At 36.2% G+C, this 22,411-nt stretch overlaps 1 protein-coding gene across 2 annotated transcripts in view; it reads right to left on the reverse strand.

The window, feature by feature from the left end:
- ST18 (ST18 C2H2C-type zinc finger transcription factor) overlaps positions 1-22,411 on the reverse strand; it is a 166,200-nt gene that overhangs the window by 51,415 nt on the left and 92,374 nt on the right. For both annotated transcript variants that reach the window (XM_075704749.1, XM_075704750.1), the window contains exons 3-5: positions 22,170-22,279; positions 15,461-15,515; positions 13,537-13,567 (exon numbers count right to left, since the gene is read on the reverse strand). In XM_075704749.1, coding sequence (XP_075560864.1) covers positions 13,537-13,567; positions 15,461-15,515; positions 22,170-22,279 — 196 coding nt within the window. The remainder of the gene's footprint in view (positions 1-13,536; positions 13,568-15,460; positions 15,516-22,169; positions 22,280-22,411) is intronic.

Consider the following 22,411-nt stretch of genomic DNA (forward strand, 5'->3'; position numbering starts at 1 on the left):
TCAGATGTTATCAAACCACAGTCAGGACCAGGGCGGGGGTACTGCTGCCACCTGCCACCTGCAGGTCTGCTCTGGGAAATGAGAGCACAAGAATCCCACTTGACTGTAACTACCACAGTTTACAACAGTAAATCAAAAGCTGCCACATCAGTGCCAGGACAGGAGGCCCACAAATCTGCCTGGAAGCACATTGCTCATGTTAGAAAGTTTCTCCTCTATGAAAGACTGATGCCTTAACTTGTCCTTATCCTATCTTTTTCTGTACACAAGTGGCCACTCATCCAGATTTCCTCTATAGTTCCCACCATTTTAAAACAAGTGAATACACGAGATTCAACTTTAAAGTAAAATCATTCCTGACGCCCTCCACTCTGATTACAGGAAGAGGACAAAACACAGTTGTTGCTTCTTTGCTAAGAAGTGCAAATTGCTCTCCATAGGCCGAAAGAGATTTTTCAGCTCCAGCAGAATACACTCTTGCTTTTGCTGGTGACTTTTTAAACTGTTCGTTTTGGATTTTAACTGGAACCTATTAGTTTGCAAGAGCCAGTTTAAAGATCTACCATATACCAGCAATTCCCCTTCTCTTCCACCTTACAGTGTTTAAAAGTAAAAATGAAAATAAAACCAGAAAAACAACTTCACAAGTGGTAGCTTTTTCAAATATTTGCACACGATTTGTTAAGTATTTGATAATGGACACTGGGAATTTAACTACTATGAAAGGAATATATTTATGCCTTTGTAACATTCATGGCACGTCAAATTCACTTTTGTCTTAAAAAGTTTCTGTTTCGCTCTTTTGATTTTGTACATGCACACATACACACACATAAGTTAGCACAGATTTGTCAAGCTGTAGTTTGTCAAATGGTAAACCTATAATTTAGCTTCTCTATTACTCATCTCATAAATTCAGTGTCTAATAGTTTTGTTGCTATTTATCAATGGCCTGCTTGTTGTCATGGAACACTGATTCGGCTGTCAAGGTTATTTGGTAATCTGGGGCTCATAAAACAGAAGTTCTTTTTGTTATGAGCCCAAAGCCAATACATGGGTTTTTTTTCTCAGTTTAACTGTACTTAAATTTTATGAATAATAAATAATTTTAGTACTATCTATATTAAGGAGATTTTTTACTTTTTTTTTTTTTTTTAGTCCATGACTCAGTTACCAAAAACAGTCTTATGTCATAGTGTGAGCCAAGAGGTTAAAATCTAAGACATGTAAGACCTGGTTGCATGTGTTGAAAAAAAAAAAAAAAAACCATGATAAATCTTTCATATGTATTTCATATCTAAATACATTTTGGGGGAATTTACTGGGTCCTTCTTTTTCCTTTATTTCTGCTCAGAATAGATCTTGGATGGTGTGAGCAGACACTGGTACACACAGAACAGTGCATTGGCACCCTACCACAAAGCAATGCCTCAGAAGAAAGAGGTTTTATGCAGTCCTAACCACATACAGCTTTTCCTACTGCTAAAAATTGTGATGCTCATCTTTTTTTTTGTAATTGGTTCATCTAAGTGATGTGTTTGTCAAGCCTTTACCCAACCTTTAACCACTTTGTAGCCAGCAAGGATGTTTTGTTGTTAATTTGTTGGCAAGACTTCCAGATCTCTGGGGATTTTTTTCTTACTCACAGCAGCCTGCAGATTGGTAACGCATGTTAACAGAGCAAAGAATTGCCATAGTGGGTAAAACCAGGGGTACATTCAGCCTGACAACTGGTGTTTACTAATGCCTCTAATGGATGCCATGTAAAATAATAGGAACAGAACACACAGCATCTCATGTACACTCCTTAGCTTCAAGGGAGAAAAATAGATGTCTTAGAATATCAAGGCACTTACTTACATTTATTGTCTAACACTATTTAAGGAGCCCACTCCTCATGTCAGTTTGTGCAAGAATAATTAATGGAACATTTCAATTTGTGGAGAAAATAATTTAAAATTCTTAACCTGAATTGCCTTTTGACTGTTTGCTTAATTATACTACAAAAGTAAGCCTTAGACTATTGAATTACCATTAAAGGAGACATCATCTTCTGATCTGCAGAACCATTTAACTTCACACCCGTAGTTACAAGGAGAAGATTAGTCTAACTACTCCTTTATTGTATTGTGATTAAAGATGTTGCCAGATGCTTTAGGCCTTATCAGGTTTTGTTCACAAACTTGCAAATGCCCTAGGACACCGTGGAAGTCAAATACTACATTTTCCTTTCAGGAGGGAAAAGTTGGTATTTGAAGATTCAGGGACACTTGCCATTCTCAGATGAACCAGTAGCTTACAAATATCTGTCTTGGTTGGGATTTCTTCTAAGAATTTTAAGACTGTACTGAATCAGAGGTACCTACAAGGAACAGAAACTCTGAATGTCTCCCCACCTTAGTCCTCTTCTATGTCAGCTTGTTCTCTAAGAAACAGATGAGCTGAATTCTGTCTAGCTCTCTAGCACAATGGCTTCCAAAGTTTTAGGCTATAGCTGAAACTATCTGATCCCCCAAAATCACACAAAAATCATGAGCTCCTCATAAGCTGATGATGGACAGGAGAAATTACTAGCAATGGGTACAGAAAGGGGATGATCTGCTCCTAGGATGGATCACATGTTGCTTGAAATGACACTGATGTTATTGTTTGCATCAACCATGAACGCTGGAGGTTTGTGAAAGGAGCTGGAATGTCAGAGTCCAAAGAAAGAGAATGTTGGTAGTCTGATTACTGCCATTGAAAACCCAAATAAGTGCTGTTAATTACAGCAACTTCAGATGAACAGTGGTTTGGGAGGAAGGTGGAGAGTGACTGTGACTCAATTGTTTGCTTTGTCTTTAGGTTAAGACAGTCAGATTTACGTTCCTTTTCCTTAACTAACCCTTCTTGTCTGCAAAGAGTGCATGTAAATTTTATAGCTCAGTGGAAGCGAGAGTGATAGTGTTCTCAGCTCAGGTTGCTCTAAAAGTGAGAACAGACAGAAAGAAGGTATTAGTATGCTGTCTCATAGCCAGAAGTTGGAGTGTCCACAGAAAGACTGAAAATCTACAACATCAGTCAGGTCTGCAAAGACTAGGATGCCATGAAATCACTTACTGAATATGAAAGAATTCACATATTCTAACTATATACAGAGACAAATCCTAGATTCATAAAGCTAGATAGAAGCTACTTTTAAAAGACATGGATTAGTCATAGATTTTATACATAGAGAGAGAAGAATGTTTTCTAAAAAGAAGAAAATAAATTGCATCACTTGGACCATGGATACTGGAATATAAAATCCACAAGGTTTATGCCCTTGGACAAATTACAATTAAACAGTAATTCCATTTACTGCATTCCATTCTAAAATCCATATAGGTGCTAGATGCAAAACTAAGCAAAGTCTCTCAAAGGACATAAAGAAAATGGCTTGTGTATTAAATAAAGACTTCTTGATCAATCACTTTTGGTTTTTTTTTAAGGAAGATATTTGATGAGATGCTTTTCGTCAGTGCGAATGGCAGTTCAAGAGAAGGTTCTAATGACTTCACCCCATCTCTGTACCCTTCAACTCTCATTCTTAGAAAGATCTGTAAATTTTACGATACCATCTATCTTGTCTGCTGTATGTACTACACACATTCTCAGGATTTCTACAACACTGTGTTCTGATGCTCCATCATGAAATATACTTCCCATTTCCAAACATTTTTCTACTCAGTGCGATATGAAAGTGTGCTTATGGATGTTTTGTATGTCCGTGAATTTCTCCCTGAATAGTGGAACATGCTGGGGCACTGGTTAAAGGAAATGCCATTTTACCCATCTAAAAAAGTAAAAGTGAGAAAGATTTGTGAATTGTCAGGTGTGGGGAAATTGCATATGTCCAGAAGCAACTGCTTGCTTTACAAGTTATAGGTAGCAACACACTGACTAGCTGAAGAACTTTGAGGAGTAAGACTGTGCAACTGAGAAAATTGTTATCAAGGGTTGAGCTACAATTAATTGACAGACTAAGATTGCATTAAACCAGGGAAAAAAAAACATCTTCTTTCTAATTCTTTTAAATAATTCTTATAAGTATTAAAATATATTCAAACATTATGCCAATGAAAACTTATGGCTTTATGTGAAAATATTAAAAAAGGCCATTTTGTTAACAGAACTCTGATGTGAGTTTTTTCCAGATGAAATTTTGCAGGCTAGTCCTGGAAAGGACTGCTGAGTTCTCATCACTGACAAGAAGCTAGACATGTATGTGCCCTGATGCTAATCTGGAGTCAGAGTTATTGACATTAATGTTTTCTTGTATTTTGTAAAGTAAGCCAAGCCATTATAACTTTGAGACAATCTACAACATTTGGACTCCATGATGGACTGTGTTGTATTTCACAGATTCAGCCTAGGTGATGAAAAATCATCTGGAAAATAGCTGCAGCTGGGAATTCCTGAAAAATTATTTTGGAGAGAATTCATCAGGTAAAAGTAATTTCCTTCCATCAACATTTTTAAGCATTAAAATTGGAAGAACTTAAACCAATAAAATGTGTCAAAAAAGATTGCTCGTCATTTAGACATGGTGAATTGGCTCTAATAGAAGCTCGGAACTAGCACAACTTACTCCAACGATAATTAAACAAAATCTGACTGTTTCTCATTTTTTTAATGTGACACACAACACAAAAAAATCCATTTCACCCCTTTCTAACAAACCTGTACGCTTGGCTTACAAGTTATGTCTGTGAAAGGGACAGGGGCTTTTCCTGTGCACTGTAGCAATCATTCCAGGGTTAAAGGGCCTTCTACAAAGAGAAAAGTTTGCTGTTGTACATGGGCAATGCTCTTTTTCTAAAATGCCAGAGTTGTGAGAAGTTCAGTCCAGAGCTGAACCAAGATGAAAGGAATGCACATGGGATATAGATGGAAAGAAAGATAAAAGGCAAATTCATATTTATGAGCACTAATATAGAGCAAAATAAGCTCAGTAACTTGGGGGTATTAAAATGTCTGTCTATATACACAAATGAAAGGTTTAGCTAGGAAAAAAGGAACAGAACTGGACAGAGAATAATGTGGAGAAAATATGGTATCATAACTGAAAGCTGGCTGGAGCATGATATTACAAGATATATTTTATTTAAAAAAGACATATAAGAAAAACAAAGGAGCTGTCATAGCCTTGTTGGTGAAAGAGGATTTATTAGCCCCCATAAGAAGAGGCTGGGGAGAAATGGGTAATGGTGTTGAGTCATTATGTACTGAGCTTGGAGATGTTTCAGACAGTAAACGAAATGTTATAGGCCACCTGACCAAAAAGAACAACTGGACTGTGAAATGATTGAGCAAATAAAAAGAAGCACGTAAAAAGAGTGGAGCAATGGTAAGTCAGCAATAACAGAGGAAAAGGCATGCAGTTATGGTGAAATCTACCCATGCCTCAAGCTCACTGTGATGCCTGAGGCTAAAGGACAACAATTTCAGGCTGCAATGGGCTCATGAAATGGCTTTTTTTAAAACGTCTTTTTTTTTTTTTGTCTTTTTTTTTTTTTTTTAATTCTAGCTTACTATTTTAGCAGGATTCTCCCCACAGAAAAGGCAACCCAGAGAAGGACAGCACAGATTTAAATTCTCTTCTCTGTTTTTCTTGTTTTCCATTTACAAGCTTGTAGGATCATAAGGATATTTAGATCATATAAAAAATAACACACATAAACCCTCTAATTGAAATACTGTGTTAATGGCATGGATGACTTCTTTACGGTGTCATTCTATAGCTCATAGATCAAGAACTATATATGGCTAGAGTTGTATATTTGGATCCTTTTCTGACAGGTAAGTTATTTTTAGTAAAAGCAGTTTGGAGGAAACTTGATTTTTATTGTGTGGAGCTCAAGAAGTTCTTAAATTCAGTAATATGAATGAATGCCCAAGATCTGGGCCAAATCCAGCCTCCCTAGCCTCTTTTTCATTTACTCACTCAATCTGTCCAGGTTGAGTAGGTCAATAAATTCCAGTGGGACCCAAGCCAAGAATTTGGCTTAGAATGGATTAAGTTTATAGGCAAATCTACAGATCATCCACAAAACCTTTGCATCCAGAAAGCCTTGCACGTGAGTAGTCAGCCTGTTAACACCAGTAAATGCGTAAATAAAAAGCATTCTGGTAACTACAGTCTGGTTAGAGAAGGCGTAAAGAAGATAAACTTTTTTTTTTTTTGACAACAGACAATGGAACTGTAAGCAATTCGTTGTCAGGAGCCTGTACCTCCCTTTAATGTAACAGGAGGTCCCATGGCTGCATTCTTTTTCTTTCCTTGCTATCTCCAGGCTGTCCACAGCCTGTTTCAGCTTGCCTTTGCTTGGCTGAATCCATCCTTGACATCAGTCAGACAGAGCAATTCAGCCAGCCATAATATTTAACTCATGATTGATATATATGAGGCAGAAGTCACCGGCTGGCATTTCAATCTCTATATGGCTTGCGGTCATCTACAGAGAAAAGATCTGCCATAAGAGGAAGCAACCATTTGGGGCTATAATGTTCTGATGCATTCTGTCACCCAGCAGAAGGCATTAAGGCATATTCAACTCTGAATTCCTGTGCAGGATTGGGAGGATAACATTTACTGTGTGCTGATGAACATAGAAGTTGTGATGAGGAAGACAACAACTCCTGTATTATATTAAATAACATACAAGTTTTAGTTCAAGGCAGGGAACATTCTAAGATGCAACAAGCTCTCAGGGAGAAAAAGACTGCAAATAACTACCTGCCAGTCTAGTAGCCACAATTAAAGTGATGTGGATTTGACATATATTATAAAACTATTACAGAAAAGCACATGTTGAAACTAATTAATCATTGCTTTTTTTATATATTGAATGAAAGCTTTAAGTAGAAAAATTGTAAACCAACAATCAAATAAAATAACAGAGAAAAAAGACACTGAGACTGAAGGTCTTGACTAGAAATGAACATAGTAGATGTTAAAAGAGGCCTGTAATATGCTAGAAATTTATCTAATGCACTTGTTATTGAAGAAAGCTATAAAAGTCACCTCTAAACCAAATGCACAAAAAGTATCAACTAAAGCAAACTAGAATGGAAATCCAAACATGAAACACAACTTTTAGATATTCTAAATCAATCCAAGAGGAAAAGGTAGAGGTCACAGTTCATAGATCAAAGGGGTTTAATATCTACAGGAATTAAGCAAATGATTCATTGTAATTAACAATTCCAACCACAGGTGTCTCAAAAGGAGTATGAGATACACTTCCTATTTCAACCATCTTAATGGTAATTCAGAACAGTTCACTAAATAGTTAAGTCCAATAACTTATGATTTCTCTTCACAGGAACTCTGACAATGTGTTTAAGAGCAGACGTTCTTATTACCTTTTATAATCTAATTCAAAGAATGATATTTAATGGAAAAAAATCTTTTATTTGATGTTCTCTATTACCAGTTCCAAACATTTTATGCAAGCTTTAACCCATTCACATGAATGTTTGAAAGTAGAAAAATTGAGGTGGGAAATGTTTGAATTTTCAAATTCTTTCTGTGTTTATTTGTTTCTTGTTCACTGTTTCTTGTTTACTGGTTTAACGGTATTGAAAGAACAACCTGTTTCTGAAGTATGAAAGCACATGGGAATACAGAAAAGGCAAAAAGCCTGAGGTCCGTCAACTTATCAGAGCTCTAGGAAAGGGAGCGGAGAAGATGAGAGGAGGGAGAGGCAGAGAGAAGGGAGAGGAGGAATGACAGCACTGTAGATTTCACAATTTAATGGCTAATTAGAGGACTACTGGAAGATGAAGGAGGAAACAAGGGAGGAACTTAGACAGGACAGACCTATAAATTTGATTGCCATTACAATTTATGTTAATGCTTGCTTTATTAGTTATGATGACAATGGTTGACATACAGGATATAATAATAAGGATAGGTGAATTCCAGCACTATTATTTTATTAGTTCTGTGACCAGCATACACTTGCCTTTGCCTCACAGTAAACTACACTACGTACTGATTGTTCAGTGTTTGTTTATGCTTGACTATTAAATGTTTTCTACCAAACATCAATTACATAATCTTTTTTCCTTAGCATAAAACAAAGATTTCCACAGATTCTTTGAGGGGAGTACTGACTAGCACACCAGCCTAAATTTCTTCAGAACCTAACAGTGTTGTCAGAAAAGAATAAGAAATTAACAAGATTTATTGGGAATTTAAGAAAATATGATTGATGACAACATGACAGCCTTGATTATACCAGAAATCATGGAGTAAGAGGCAGAGGTCAATATTTTCAAAGCCCCATAACCACTTCAATTTCTGCAACGGCTAGGGCAGGGAGGAAGTTCCTTTTCCAAGCTAGAAAGCAAGCGTATGTACTCTTAACTCATTATTCTGTTACTACACCTTGGGAATAGGTACTCTTAAGATTAATGCCCATTGTTTAACTGAAGATCAGTTATCAATAGAAACAGTGTGACACAGATCTTTGTCTCAGGTGAAAAGCCTAATCTAGAAGTATCAGGCAGAAATATTTGAATGAGAAGTTGGCACAACTCTGTCCCAGCCTGTTGCCATCATAAAGAACACTGGGGAGGAGAGCTGGGAATGTATGCTGTCAACAGCCAATCTTCAATTGCAACAATAGACTTTTTGTCAAGCTCAGACATGTCTGCACAAAACCAGGATAAATATCCTGGCAGTAGATATAACTACTGCCCATCTTCATTTAGCGTTTACTACTAAGTCTATTTGGACCCAGGGACACACTTTGCTTCAGCAGAGCACATTAAAGACTCCGAGGCTCCCACACTCTCTGCCAGTGGGACACAGATGAGTCACTAGGAAACATAAGAGTCCACCTCAGTTCTATTCCAGATATGCTTATTCAGTGTTATGACAAATGTGCTTTTTCCCAGCAGTTTCCACAAAATCTTGAGTCTATGACCAACTGCTGTGGAAACAGAAGCCAATCTCAAATGACGACATGGTTGGCTTAGAGTAGACTTGGTAGTGTAGGTTAATGGTTGGACTGGATGATCTTAAAGGTCTTTTCCAACCTAAACAATTCTATGATTCTATGATTCTATGATGAACCTGACAGTTTTTCCAGATGCAGGCTAGGAACAAACACCTTTCTCAGTCTCTGTCTCACTTTTAAGCAGTGCTATGGGATAAGAGTACTGAGAAGGTGATAGCTACATAAATCAATCATAATCTCAATTCTTACTGAAGAACATCTTTGAGCCTTTTTGTGTGATTTTGTTTCATGTGTCCCTTTCTTCCACCATCTGAGTACTGCTTTCACCTCTTTCTCAGGTCATCTGCCAGACTACTGCTTTCTTTTTATACAAATACTTATTAAAAACCTGCTTACTTTGTGAAGCTCACAAAAAGAGTTACCAATGAATCATTCCTTTTTAAATCCAGCTAGGTATACACAGTCCTTTTCTTTCATGATATGAACTTTTCCTGAGTGGCCAAATCATCTTCTGTCTATCAAGCTGTCTACCATCATTCCATTACTGTCTGAAACTAGAGCTCAGATATAATTGGATGCATATCATATACCAGTAGTTAGAGGAAAACAGAAAAAAAATCAGGATTGTAGAATAAATAATAACTACTTCAGTTAGCAAAATGCTTTCTGGTATGCTCTCAATACTGTTATTTATATTGACATACTCCTTAAACATTTTGGATAAACTTAAGGAAGACATTTTAGTAACATAAGCCTTCTGAAATACTTCAGTACCATTGATTTCTGTGTTGCTTTGTTGGTTTCTTATTCTCATAATTAAGAAACAGCAACAAAGGGTGAAATGTCCAGTTACTCCTACTAAGAGACATCCAGAGAGCTCCGCTCTACTACTTGTCTCTCTGCTAAAATATTCAAGATACTCATACCCCTATACATTCACACTGAACAGTTCAACTTATCTCGGTATCTAAAATATCTCACAGCGTCTGGAACAAGAGTTCCAGATAAAAAGTAACTTTCCTTACTTTTGAAGAAATGGTCCTTTTGAAGAAATGATCCAACACTACAGAGAGTAAGGGCAAGTGTAACTATTCCCACCAAAAAGCAGGACTTGAAACACCAGTGCCTTGTTGAGTCTTCATTAATTATTAGTGACAGAAGCTGGAAAGACTTGGTTTCACCTGTATCTAAGCCAGAAAAGGTACCCTTTCTATTCAGGTATGGGCTTAGCCAAACTGATCTGTAATCCCATGCTTGGATCAGTCGAATTTGCTCTTCCTTGGTCTGACCCAGATGCCACTCCATAACCTACAGATGGTTCATCGTACTGTATCCCATCTGTTAAACAGAACACAGTAATGAGAATACATCACACCAATATTCTTCACTTCCCTTTGGTTTTCATTCTAATCCTGAACACAGCTGAAGGTCCTGGTCCTTTCAGTGGTCCATGACTAAATCATCTAAGAGAAGACCTCTTCTTTCTGCTTCTTGCAGAAGATGGATACAACAGAGATGTTATACCCGAAAGGCATCAGATTTAAACTTGAATGTATGGGACAGGGATCTCCTGGCTTCAGTACTCGCTTCCACCACATATTGTGTTTTGCTATGTTTAGGTTGTGGTAAAAGATTCACCACTACCTGTCAATAGTTTAGGTACCAATGAAATCACCACAGCACTACACTCTTAAATGAAAAATTAAACCATGTCATTCTTAAGTAACTAATTAAGACTGGAAGGAGAAACAGTTCTGTTTTGAAGGAACTTATTAGGTTTAGCATATTATGCTTCAACAATAGAGCATAAAGAGTAGATATAGTAAAAAAAAAATAAAGTCCTATAAATCTGAACTAATAACACAGCAGTATTAATAAGATTCATGTATAAAAAAATTATTTATATGATATTGAAATTTGGGATTTCTTAAGACATATAATTACATGAAATCAGTGCAAGTTTGACACCTAAATCTAAGTTGTGTATAGGTGGTCAGTATCTGGAAGAAAAGTACTGTCCTCTGAAAACCCAGTGCAGTGCAAGAGAATTTTTAGTTATTTTACTGAACAGAAAAAATTAAAACCTAACTCGTCCCTTAAGGTGATGTTTTTCTGAAAATGTTCTTTTTATGCAGAAAGGTGCTCCTATTTCTCAGGAAAAGATGGATGATAGCAAAAACATTAGCCAGATTTCTGGGTGAAATCTTGGCTTTCTTGAAATCAATAGATTTTTTGGCATTGAATTCCATTAAACAAGAATGCAACCCCTGAAATTTAGAAGAGAGAAATTTTCACACATTATTGAATCTAATTGGTGAATACAACTCTTTGTTTTGCTTTTCATTTATTTCATTCTTTACTTTTGTGAAACACAACTTGCAGAACAAGAAAAGGCTAACAAATGCTCTAGAACCAATCAATGTTACGAAACTAATAACAATACAATATGAGCATGTAAGCTTATGTAGTGCCTTTCATGTAGAAGTATCCCAAGGCACTTTGTAACAGAAACTCAATAAGGAGTGCAAAAGTGCTTTGTCAGATAGGATAAGCCAGGGGAAAAGGGGAAATTAATTAAGCATGGATTTAAATTTCTCAGCCAACACAGCATTTAGAACCTTGGTCAGAAAAGACAGTGGTTCCAATATCTGTATCCAGGGAACACAACAGACTATTTCAGTCTTTAATTCTTGAAGGAATGTTCAATAGTTCTTCCACAATAATATGAGTATGAGTAATAGCAATGCAGTTCATAGGCTACATTTCCAAAAGGCAGTCCCTGCCTCTCTTCCTCTACTTTTTCATTAACAGATAGCTTCATAAAAGTTGATCACCTGACTTGTATGCCAGTAAAGCCACTTGACTGCGGAGATACCCAATATGGAATTTGGTACTGTAGAAATTACAAATACAAAGTTAAGGACTGGACAATGGCTTTGTTGGCCTTTTAGTTCACTGTTTTAAACCAAAGTGTATTTCCTTATGGAGGTAGTCCACATCTCTGACAGAGAGACTAATCTGTTACACAGTAGTTCCTAAGATAGCACGTATTTCACAGGGAAAAGCAAAATTGCTTGTGAGAAGCTATAGTAATTGATAATGCATAAATTACAGCTTCCCTGATGTTGCAGAAACTTGCACATCCTCTATTTTTCAAACATTTTTCTCTTAGGAACACATGGACCATCCTCATTTTTGGATGACTGCCTCTTCGGATTAATGCATCCTTCTGGTGCATAAATTAGGGATGCACAGAGGAAAAAGGAGAAGCACTAAATCTCAGGAAACTGAAGCCATACAGAAAAATGAGGTTCACAGTAGAGCTGAATGAGTGACTCACCAGGAATAATTTATCCAAAAAGTTAGCCTCCACTTCTGTTCATGGAATATCTATAAGAAGCTTATAATTTCCTCAGTTTTGTTATAAAACAAAAATATTGTATGTCTTCACTGCAAATAAATTCCTGTAAATATTTCATGTCCTATCTTAAGAGACAGCAGCATTTTGATTGATCAAATAAATCACATGATGATGTTTCTGTTCCCTAGATGGATGAACCCACAAACACATACTTCAGATGCCTGCTGTGGTTAAGAAAGCAGCTCAGCAGCATGGGATGAAAAGTGACTGTAGGCAAAATAAATTAATTTAAGAAAAACTCTTAAGAGCTTTTGCAATAATGTTTTCAGTATTTATATTGCAGCTGTAGTCCATCATAATTTTCATTAATAACTCTAGGAATTTGCAGCTACCTGTAAATATTTCCCTTGGGGAACATGAAGAGTGAACTTGTCCCAGGGAAAACTTCAATTTGATGGTACGTACTGTTGTTTGAAGATTTGATACTGAATAATATACTTGTCTTTCCAGGGTTTGTTCAAACCTCTCGGACCAGTTATTAGGAGTTGATGCACACGTTAGTAAGATTAAGGTAGTAGTGTTAAAATTTTACTAGATTATTGGTGATCTGAAATATCCTTGCAGAATTTATGGTTTTGAATGGACTGCCATGCTTTATGCAACTTTGAAAAGTACTCACTGCTACTTCAATAAAATAAGGAACCTCAGCAAGTACTTGAGGAAGAATGAACCATTAGTGCATTTAGAATTCACAGTAGTATACGGAAACTATCAGTTTTGTGAAAGTCATCTAACAAAACCTTATAAAGGTTACTATCTCTTAGAATGTTCAGATGTTAAAATACTATAATATATATTACAGGAAAAGAAGACTGAAGACTGATTCAGAAACCATATTCTTTTGTTGTGTGCCCTGACACAGGCTGAAGATAAAGACAGCATACCAGAATCCTGCCCACTTTGCATTACTTTTGATTATGCTTGCATGGTTAATGCTAACATTTTGCTTTTATTTTTGGTACAATTTAAAAAGTGAATCTGCATCAAGTACTCTTTGACAGATCTATGCTAAAGCTCTACATAATGCATCATTTGCTGGATTCTGTATTTTATAGCAACACCATTAGTATGAATTTATCAATATAATCAGAAAATAAAACTGAAAAAATAAACAACATGAGTTCTTACCTGAGCTCTTGAGCTATAGAGTCCACTTGAACTGTTAATAAAAGCAGGAAAGAATGAATTAGTTTACACTTTTAGACTTGTGCTTTCTGCAACCTTGCACCTGCCTATCTGTGATGACAGAGGAGTGGCTATCAAAACACAGGTGATAATTTCAGGCTAACCACAGGATTGTAGTTACTAGTGGCAAAAGTTAACTGAACATATAATTCTCACAGTTATTTTAGGATGCATAAAACCTGGAGTATGACATTCAGTGGAACAATGAGAAAAATAATAAGAAAAAATAAAAGTAAAAGAGAAGGCATTTGCTTTTATTGGAAATAGAATGACAAATCTCTGCTTTTCCTGAATTTTAATCCCATTTGGGAATGACAAAGGCTGGTGTTTACAAATACCTGCCCACACAAGGATATACAGCATATTGACAAAGACAACAGGTGGTTCTAAGGATTACTCATATTGCGCAGGCAACTTTTGTTATTTCACTTCTGGGAAGATGTTCCTGATCTACTAATTCCTACAGATGTGAGCAGGTGTGTATAAAAAATATGGAGAAAGAACATCCATAAGTTTTAAAATTGTGTTATTAGCTCTTTGAGTGAAAAGGGTGTGAATCCCGTGTTAAATATAATTAAAGTCTGCTAGGCCAGCCAGACTGTTTTAACTCACAGTCTTAACCAACAGAGAAGACATACTCTAGAGCTGAGGTGTGAATAACTTCCCTATTCAATAACTTTGTTCAGGTCCTCTGTTCTGGTACTTTTGAAGTATATATGAATTTTACATTAATTTCAAAGAACATTACTGAGGGATGCATCAGAGATTTGGTATAACAGTTCTTAAGTTTTTTAGAAAGGCTTGTCTATATTTATCCACTTGTCTATGGGCAGTTTGTGGCACTCCCACCCACTTCCTCTATCTTTTCCTAAGTCTAGCACTTTTCACCTCTTTGGCCGTTTAAAACTAGAGAACAAAGCCAAACCACACTTTAGTTTTCCATTCTGACCACAACTTGAAGCTGAAAGCGTGATATTAACAACCCAGAAGTACTGAATTGTGACAATGAATCAAACGAGTCTGTTTTGCACAATCCTGAGTGAACAATTCACATTAAAATCAGAGTGAAGGATCGGTGCTTTGCACCCCTGAGAATAGTCATAAGCAAATATGCTCACAGGACAGGCAAAACTTTGACATTTATTTTTAAGTATCTCCATTTTTCACTCGTTATCAAGAGTCACAAAAAGTGTTATGAATTAAAATAAAAAGTTACTTTCCTGGAAGGGCTGTATTGCTAGTCAATCATGTTTTCCAGATGTTGAGATCATTAAGGGCCTGTTTATCTCTCAGTACTGCATTTCCATCTGTTCCTTACAAAAAGAGAGGAATAGCTGGGAAATACAACTATGTCATAACTTTGCAAAATGGAACACAAGCACCAGTACTTAAAAAACAGCCCAGGCTTCTTCTCTGCTGCATACACCTGCACCTTTTGATTAAAGTAAATTTACTTCTGGACCATTTACACAGCTAATTTACGGATAATTAATGGCAATAGAGAGAAAAACATTCAGTTGGCTGAGACAAAGTTTTGTACATTATTTTGAAAGCATCCATTCAATATTGTCTAGCTCTGCTCCCTATGGAAAATCTTTGTTTGCATAATAAAAAGCATAACCTTTATTTTCTTCGAGAAATAGCTCAAAGAAAATAGCATGCAGTAGATTTTTTTTCTGCTTTTCTTTAAACCATAGCTAATAACATCGTGCCTCTTAATGCCAGTAGTCTGTGTCCTGCCTTGATTAAAAAAGCAGCCCTAAGGAAGCTACACACTCTCTTACTGCACATTAGGGACTGTGCACAGGAACTATCATATTTCATGGTGTGCTGGGCACAGGGTCGTGGAACGTGCTTGCTAACTCACCCTTGGTTCCTTTTGAGCGTGTGCGCAGCTTTTTATTTTCCCCATCTGCATCCATCTGTAATATTAACACAAAGTCTTTAATTCATTCCTTTTGCCATTGAGAAAAAAAAGTCTCCGATGCTTTTTTTCCACATTTCCAAAGGCTAGACAGTAATAGAAAGAAGAATAATCATGCCTTACTAATCTTGTCAAAGAGATAAAAAGCCATCTGTGAATATCTAGTAAATACCTAGGAGATACCTTTAATGATACAGATTTGTTTAATAAAGTGATGGTTATGAGTGACTCTTTAAGGTTTAATGACAAGGTCTACAGGTGTTAGCTGAAGGCATAAGGTTAGAAACAACAGTGCTGTATGAGTGCTGCTTTCAGCATCCACCTCCTGGAAGAAAAGGTCCCAGAAAGCCACAGTGCCTATAGGCACCCTGCCTTACTGTTGCAACTCGAGCATATCTTAATAGCTGCACTGGAACCTGCATTTCTGGCAACTTCATCCTTAAAACGTGAAACCCTCTTGATTGAATGTGCGCAATTGCACATATACAGCTTTGAAATATTTCACCACTTAACTACTTCTTTCAGAAGTTTTGGTCAGAGACAGTTACAGATTTGTATGAGTTTTTGCTAGAATGTAGTGTCCAGGTTTGTATTTCACATAAAAAAAAAAAAACAAACAAACCACAAAACAACCAAAAATTCCAACCCCTCAAAAATTCAGCTGTTGCCATAAGATTTCTAACTGAAATAAGAGAGGCCTTGCAAGATCAGCTGTTCTCATGACACTTTTGGCTACATCTAAACCAGCACTGGAAATATGCACCTCCTGGTCTTGGATCTGGCCCAGACCCATAATTGTAGGGGCAGGTTTTCAATGCATGGATTTTATTACAAAACCCTGAAATTCAAAGGGATTAAGATTTCATGTTCTGATGTGGAGAGCTGTAGTGACATCGTACAACAGTGTAGTTTTGACTATGTCCAGGGAAGCAAACTCCTTTCTAAAAGTAACTCTTAGTTTTTATGCAAGGAAGACTCTATCATGAGGAATTTTTGTCTAGGCGAAATATCAGAAACTCTGGAATTCTTCTTCGGGCTATGGTAGTATCTCACTATATGTCTTTGAATCTTGGTTTCTCTGTTTTTAAATGGAGATGATCAAACATACTGTAGATGAAGCAACTCCCGTGTGCTTCTGCAGATCGATATGTGGGAACAAATGCCAACACCAGCATCTGATTTATATAACTGCATTGGGCAAAGGTAGATGCATTCTGTGGATACCAGAAGTTGCCTATGCTTAACATCTTTCCCTGCAAAAGGTCGCAAGACAAAAAGCAATGTCAACAGAAGATCCTGTCTATTATTTCACTCTTCCTTTCTGAGGATCAGCAGCACCGATTTGCCCCACAGAGGGAAGATGCATGAAGCTCTGTTTGTACCTTTTACCATTTATAGAGTTTGAAGATCTGAGGATGCTTTATTTTTAGCTTTATATGACTCAGATAACTGAGATGTTTTGAAGGTCTTATCTGAAAGAACATTGCAGAATATGACAAAATTGACCTGAGAAAGAAAAAGAGTAAAGTCAGCCTTTCGAGGGGAGAAAAAGCATTTTTCTAATTTCCTGGGGTTTTTTTTGTTTGTTGTTGGTTACATATTATATACAGGTACTAGAATCAAAATACCTATTTGCAGGAGGAACACAAGCATTTGAAAAAGATATTTGTGTACTTGAAGAAGTCTAATTCTAGAACACAGGTTAGCAATATCTGAAATGAAAGTATAAATTGATCGAAATGCATCTCAAAGCCAGACAATAATATCTTTTCTCTGTTTAAATTTACATCTGATGTTGATTATTAGCAGAGAAGGAACATAAGTGGCTTGTGTTTATGTAGTGGGGCTGATGGCAGCCTTTACTTGTTACTATCCTTAAAACCTGGAGAATGAGTTTTTGCAATGTGACTGCAATGGTAATGGGAAACATGGCTCTGTTCTCTGATGCTGAGTTGTGATTGAAGGCACTGACCTGCCATAGACTTATAATAGGGGAGCAGGTGTGGCAATGATGGACTTTAATTTCCTTTAATAAACCTTTTATGTGCCACACTTTTACTGCCATTCTATGCTCTCCAAGGTCCTGCACATAATAGGTTCATTACTTTTGATTACTATAGTCTATTGAGACAAACAACTCCAGAACACACTATATATTATGTTCAGTTAAACCAATATAGACTATTTATCCACTGTGCATTATTTCACCTGCAACTCTACAGACAAAATTAACAACAGCTCCTGTAAGCTAAAACTATTAAAACCACTGGTACTCCTTTGTCATCATTTCATAATAAATACCACACCAATCACAGTGCTGCTCTTTTAATTATGAAACAAACAGTGTCCACTGCTTCTACTGAACAGCAGTTACTTTGGTCTAAATAGCACATTGCATTGTGATGAATATTTAAAAACTGCACAATGAGTGAAAACCAACAATAAAATCAATGCAGGTGATTTTTCTATTGATTTTCTTTCCTTGTAATAATTTGAAACTATGAGAGATGTTTAATCAATTCAAACCTAAAATTTATAGGACTATTTAGCCTGGTGCATACCACATATTAAAATAACATCGTGTCTGTGTTGCGTAAAAACCACCGTAACTTACAAAAAGTCCCGCGCATTAACTTGAAAGTTATACAAATGTACCTGAATAAAACTGTGAAATCTTTTAAGTGTGTCAGCAAAAGACCTCTCTTGGTCAAAATTTAAATGTAGTATCTTTGGGTTTTGATAGTTCTTTCAGAGACTGCCTGATACTGGAAAAAGTGAACAAAGTTTGTCACTTCTGATTTTTATCTACATAGTGATTGTTTTACATGAAATTACAGCCACAGATGGTCAGCAAAAAGTATTCAAACTTTTAAATCACCCATGGAACAACAAAAGAATTAAACTCTAAGTGAGAAATTCCATCCAAACTTTTTAGGGGTAATAGTTATCAAGGTGTTAATTTGAAAGTCATATCTTATTACTGCTGTCTACTGTAAAGATTGGATGGATTCTGGAAGGTGCTTCTTGGTCTCAAAACTGGGAATGGTCAGCCCTCCCTCCCAGTACATATGTTGTCTTGAGACAAGAAGCCATGAGGGATAAATAGAATGGTCATGACTGCACAATATCCTCACATGATGTCTCACTACTAATTTACTTAGCCATCAGGACTGTCGGGATAATATCTAAGTGCTTGCCAGGAAAATTTTATTGGGAGTTGCAGTCCCATATTTTTTAAGGGCAAGCTTCATAAAAATAATGACAAGTGAATAGTGGAATTAATTCTACTTTATCTTTGTGTCTTATACCTATATTCTCTGATTTGATGGGTTTTAAACCCATCTAAACATTTTCTTTTCAAAATTAGTTGAAACTAGTCAATAGATTCAAAAGGAATTAGTGGGAGATACACAGTCAGAAACATAGCGACAGAGGGGTAGCAGCTATGCAGTCCCAAATCATTAGGCAACCAGGCTAAGAAATAAATGAATGCCTCAGTGTTGCTTCAGTTATGCCCTATTTACATGACATGGAAATTTACTGAGTATGTTGATGTTGAATTATTTTCTGAAAACACGTTCCAACAAATCTCAATGAGTTTATGAATGCTTTCAGTCTGACTTCAAGAATTTCAGGATGATCCTCCCTCCACCTTTCCTTCAATACTGGTTGAGACTTAAGGGTAAGTCAATAACTAGATCCCAGAAAACTGACTGGAGTCACCAATGATACTGCAAATTCTGCTCGTCTGAGACTGGAGTAACTTGCTGTGTGACTGCTACAGAATATTCATGTTTCTCCAGATGAATTTACTGGTGGAATAGCAGCAATCATTCTTTATAAGCAAACTATTTCAGAGTTCCTGGCTGCAGAAACCAAATGTTACTTCTTCTGTTTGTACCATCCCACTACAGTCAGCAGACTCAAGAGCAGCACCTGGAAATACTTCCCTGAGTGAGAGAATCGGGATTTGGCTCTGAGTTTGGTTTTTTTTTTGTGTGCCTGCAGTCTATCTGTGCACATGTGCATGTACTGCTATTATAATGGGATCCAAGAATATGACTAACAGCTGAAAATAGGGCATGTGCAATAAATGATAATAATAACAATAATAATAACTATTTCAGTTTACTTGCACAATTTAATTCTGAATTTCAGAACCTAAATTGATACTACTATCTTGGTAAGATAGTTTCACGGCACATTACTGTGAAACAAACTATGACTTGGGGAAGCCAGTGCTGCTGACATAGGTAAAAGTGAAATGTGTCTCCTGGAAAGAGCTAATGTAAGAGCTGTGCACTTTCTAACTTCTACTGTAATCTTTGTACAAGCGTGACTTTCCTTGAGTGGGTTTCACACTCCTGGAGTGGGAGTCTGTTTCCTTTTGTGTAACTAGCTAGAGGAAAAATCACCAGTTAATCTAGAGGCAAGAAGCATAAAAGTTGACATTTTGTTGTGATTTTCCGACTAAAAGCTACATCTGATTTGCAAAATGAAATCTGGCAGCCAACTTCTCTAGGACAAACCTTACCTGATTTTGACAGGTCTGAAAACAGAATATCTTTTCTCGACTGTTTTTAATTTGTAAAGTACTTAAGTTTATACAGAGGCAATGGCTACATCTGTCACTAGTCTAATGAACTTAGCCAGGAAAAAAAAAAAAAACCCTCCATGATTTTTAAGGTGCACAGATCCATCCTCAAGCCTCAAACACAAGCCACAAACTTCAAAGCTGAAGTCAGACACTGCTAAGCACTACAGGTACATGTGTGCTGTACCGTGCCCCAAGGTAACATGTCGCTGTGTGTCCTTCTCGCCACAATAAATAATACCCTCAGAGCAAGCTTTTCAGTGCTTTTGGAACTCATATTTTAATGTTTCTTTTCAATCACTCATTTAAGAATTTAACACATAGAAAGAGAAAAATGTCATAGAGAAAAAGATTTTTTAAAACAAATCTGAAAGCAAGATTTCCTACAGCCTGTCCAGAAGTACGGAACACTGTTTGGCTGTCTGTGTATATATGTGTGTCTACTGCTTCTTTCTGTCACTCTACGACAGCTTTTTTTAATATGAAGTATTAATGGCAGACTGACTGTGAGAAATACGGTGAGAGAAGGCAAGGCAAAGTACACATATAGCAACTTCTAGATAAAATAAAGCTTATATATGCTGATTACTGGCAGTAAAAAATACAAAATCCAAAGAACCAATTTTTCGCAACATTGCTTGTAGCATCGTTAAAGTTTCTTCTAGTTGTTGTTCTTTTTTTTAATAACATGTTGATAGCCAGAAAGGAGAAAAAATATTTACAAAGTAGGTGTTCTTAAAGACTGTTACTGAAAATATGCCTTGTTTTGTGATTTTGATTATTCTTAACCAAGGAGTCATCTCATCTTTATTTTTGAAATTTTTGGTTTAGTTTACACAATGCTATTCCTGATTTCTCTAAGAGAAAGTTGAATAACATGGAAATAATTGGTTCAGATGTATTTGTTTCTCAGGAATTAAAATAAGCAAGTACATCTACTGAATGCAAACTTTAAAGTATGTTTATAACACGTATAAATCATCAACAATTTGGCATTTTATAGTGTGGTTGAATAGTATACATATTTTTGAGAAGTAGATGTTTTTTATATTGAAGTCACTACTTGAAAATATGCAGCGACAAAATAAACCTTAAATCAGAGGCAAGCTTGAATAGCTTTGTAATGAGGATGATTTATTTTGATTCTCACTTCTGATTTCTGAGTTGTCACTGCTGTTGTATACTTCATCCATGCAACTTTGCACAACTGGCAGTGCTGAATATAAACCAAAGCCATATGTTTATGTCCTTTTGCCAAACGACCACAGCAAATAGTTCTATTATTCCCTTAGGTAACCAACGTGTGCCAAGTATTTCTATTAGTCTGCTTTACCAAGGCTTTAGAGGGCAGAGTCACAGCTTTATGAAATTAAGGGGCAACTGCTAGCTTTTTAAATTTAGAGAAAAATTATATAGTCTACCACACTGAAATGCAGCTCAACTCAAGCTGATGTGTGATCCTACTTTCTGGCGGCTTTTTTCCCTGGATTTTTATTTTTGATGTAGTTCAATATCTTGTCACTATTTCCTGGGCTACTATGTGCAAAATATAATTTTTTAGAAGAAAGAAAGTGCCAATATTCAAAAAGAAAAAAATGCTTTGACACCTTGAAATCTTTTACAAATATACCAAAGTTTTTATCCCACCCAAATTATAAATAGTTAAAAAACCCTCAATAAACATTATTTAAAAAAAAAATTACAAATAAGCTATCCTTCACAGATTAAATTTAAGCAGTGCATTATGAAATACATTCTCACTCCTGAAGTCACACAAATTCAACGATAGTTGTGTTCCTGTCAGTATGTAATGCTAACAGAGTGTAGTTCTGATACTTAAAAAAATAGAATTTCTAGGTATTTAGAAAGATTTCTATCTTTTTCAATTGTTCAGTATTGTTATACCTGACTGTTGAAGACTGCTGTTCTTAAACCAGCAGATGCTATGCGAGAAAAAGTCGGTGCATGAGACACTACACATGAAACCACATAGTATTCTAGTACTAATATAGAAATCTATTTTGACACAAATTCATTTTTGTAAATAAATTATCCCACCTTTGTGTGTTTCCGGGTGAAAATATGTGCAGATTCCAAAGGAATTCCAAATTCGTCACTCAGTCCAAGATGCCTTGCCTGATTTAACAGATAATGCTGAAATTCATTCTCTGGGAAAAACAAAACAAAACAAAACCAATAAAAGAAAACCAAAACCCAACTATACTAAATAAAACATAGATGAAACAGGACACTCTTTAAATCAAGTGGGCAAATAGTCCAGGCGCATTTTTTTCTTGTGC

This window comes from Pelecanus crispus, chromosome 2, assembly GCF_030463565.1.
Source record: "Pelecanus crispus isolate bPelCri1 chromosome 2, bPelCri1.pri, whole genome shotgun sequence".
Lineage (NCBI taxonomy): Eukaryota > Metazoa > Chordata > Aves > Pelecaniformes > Pelecanidae > Pelecanus > Pelecanus crispus.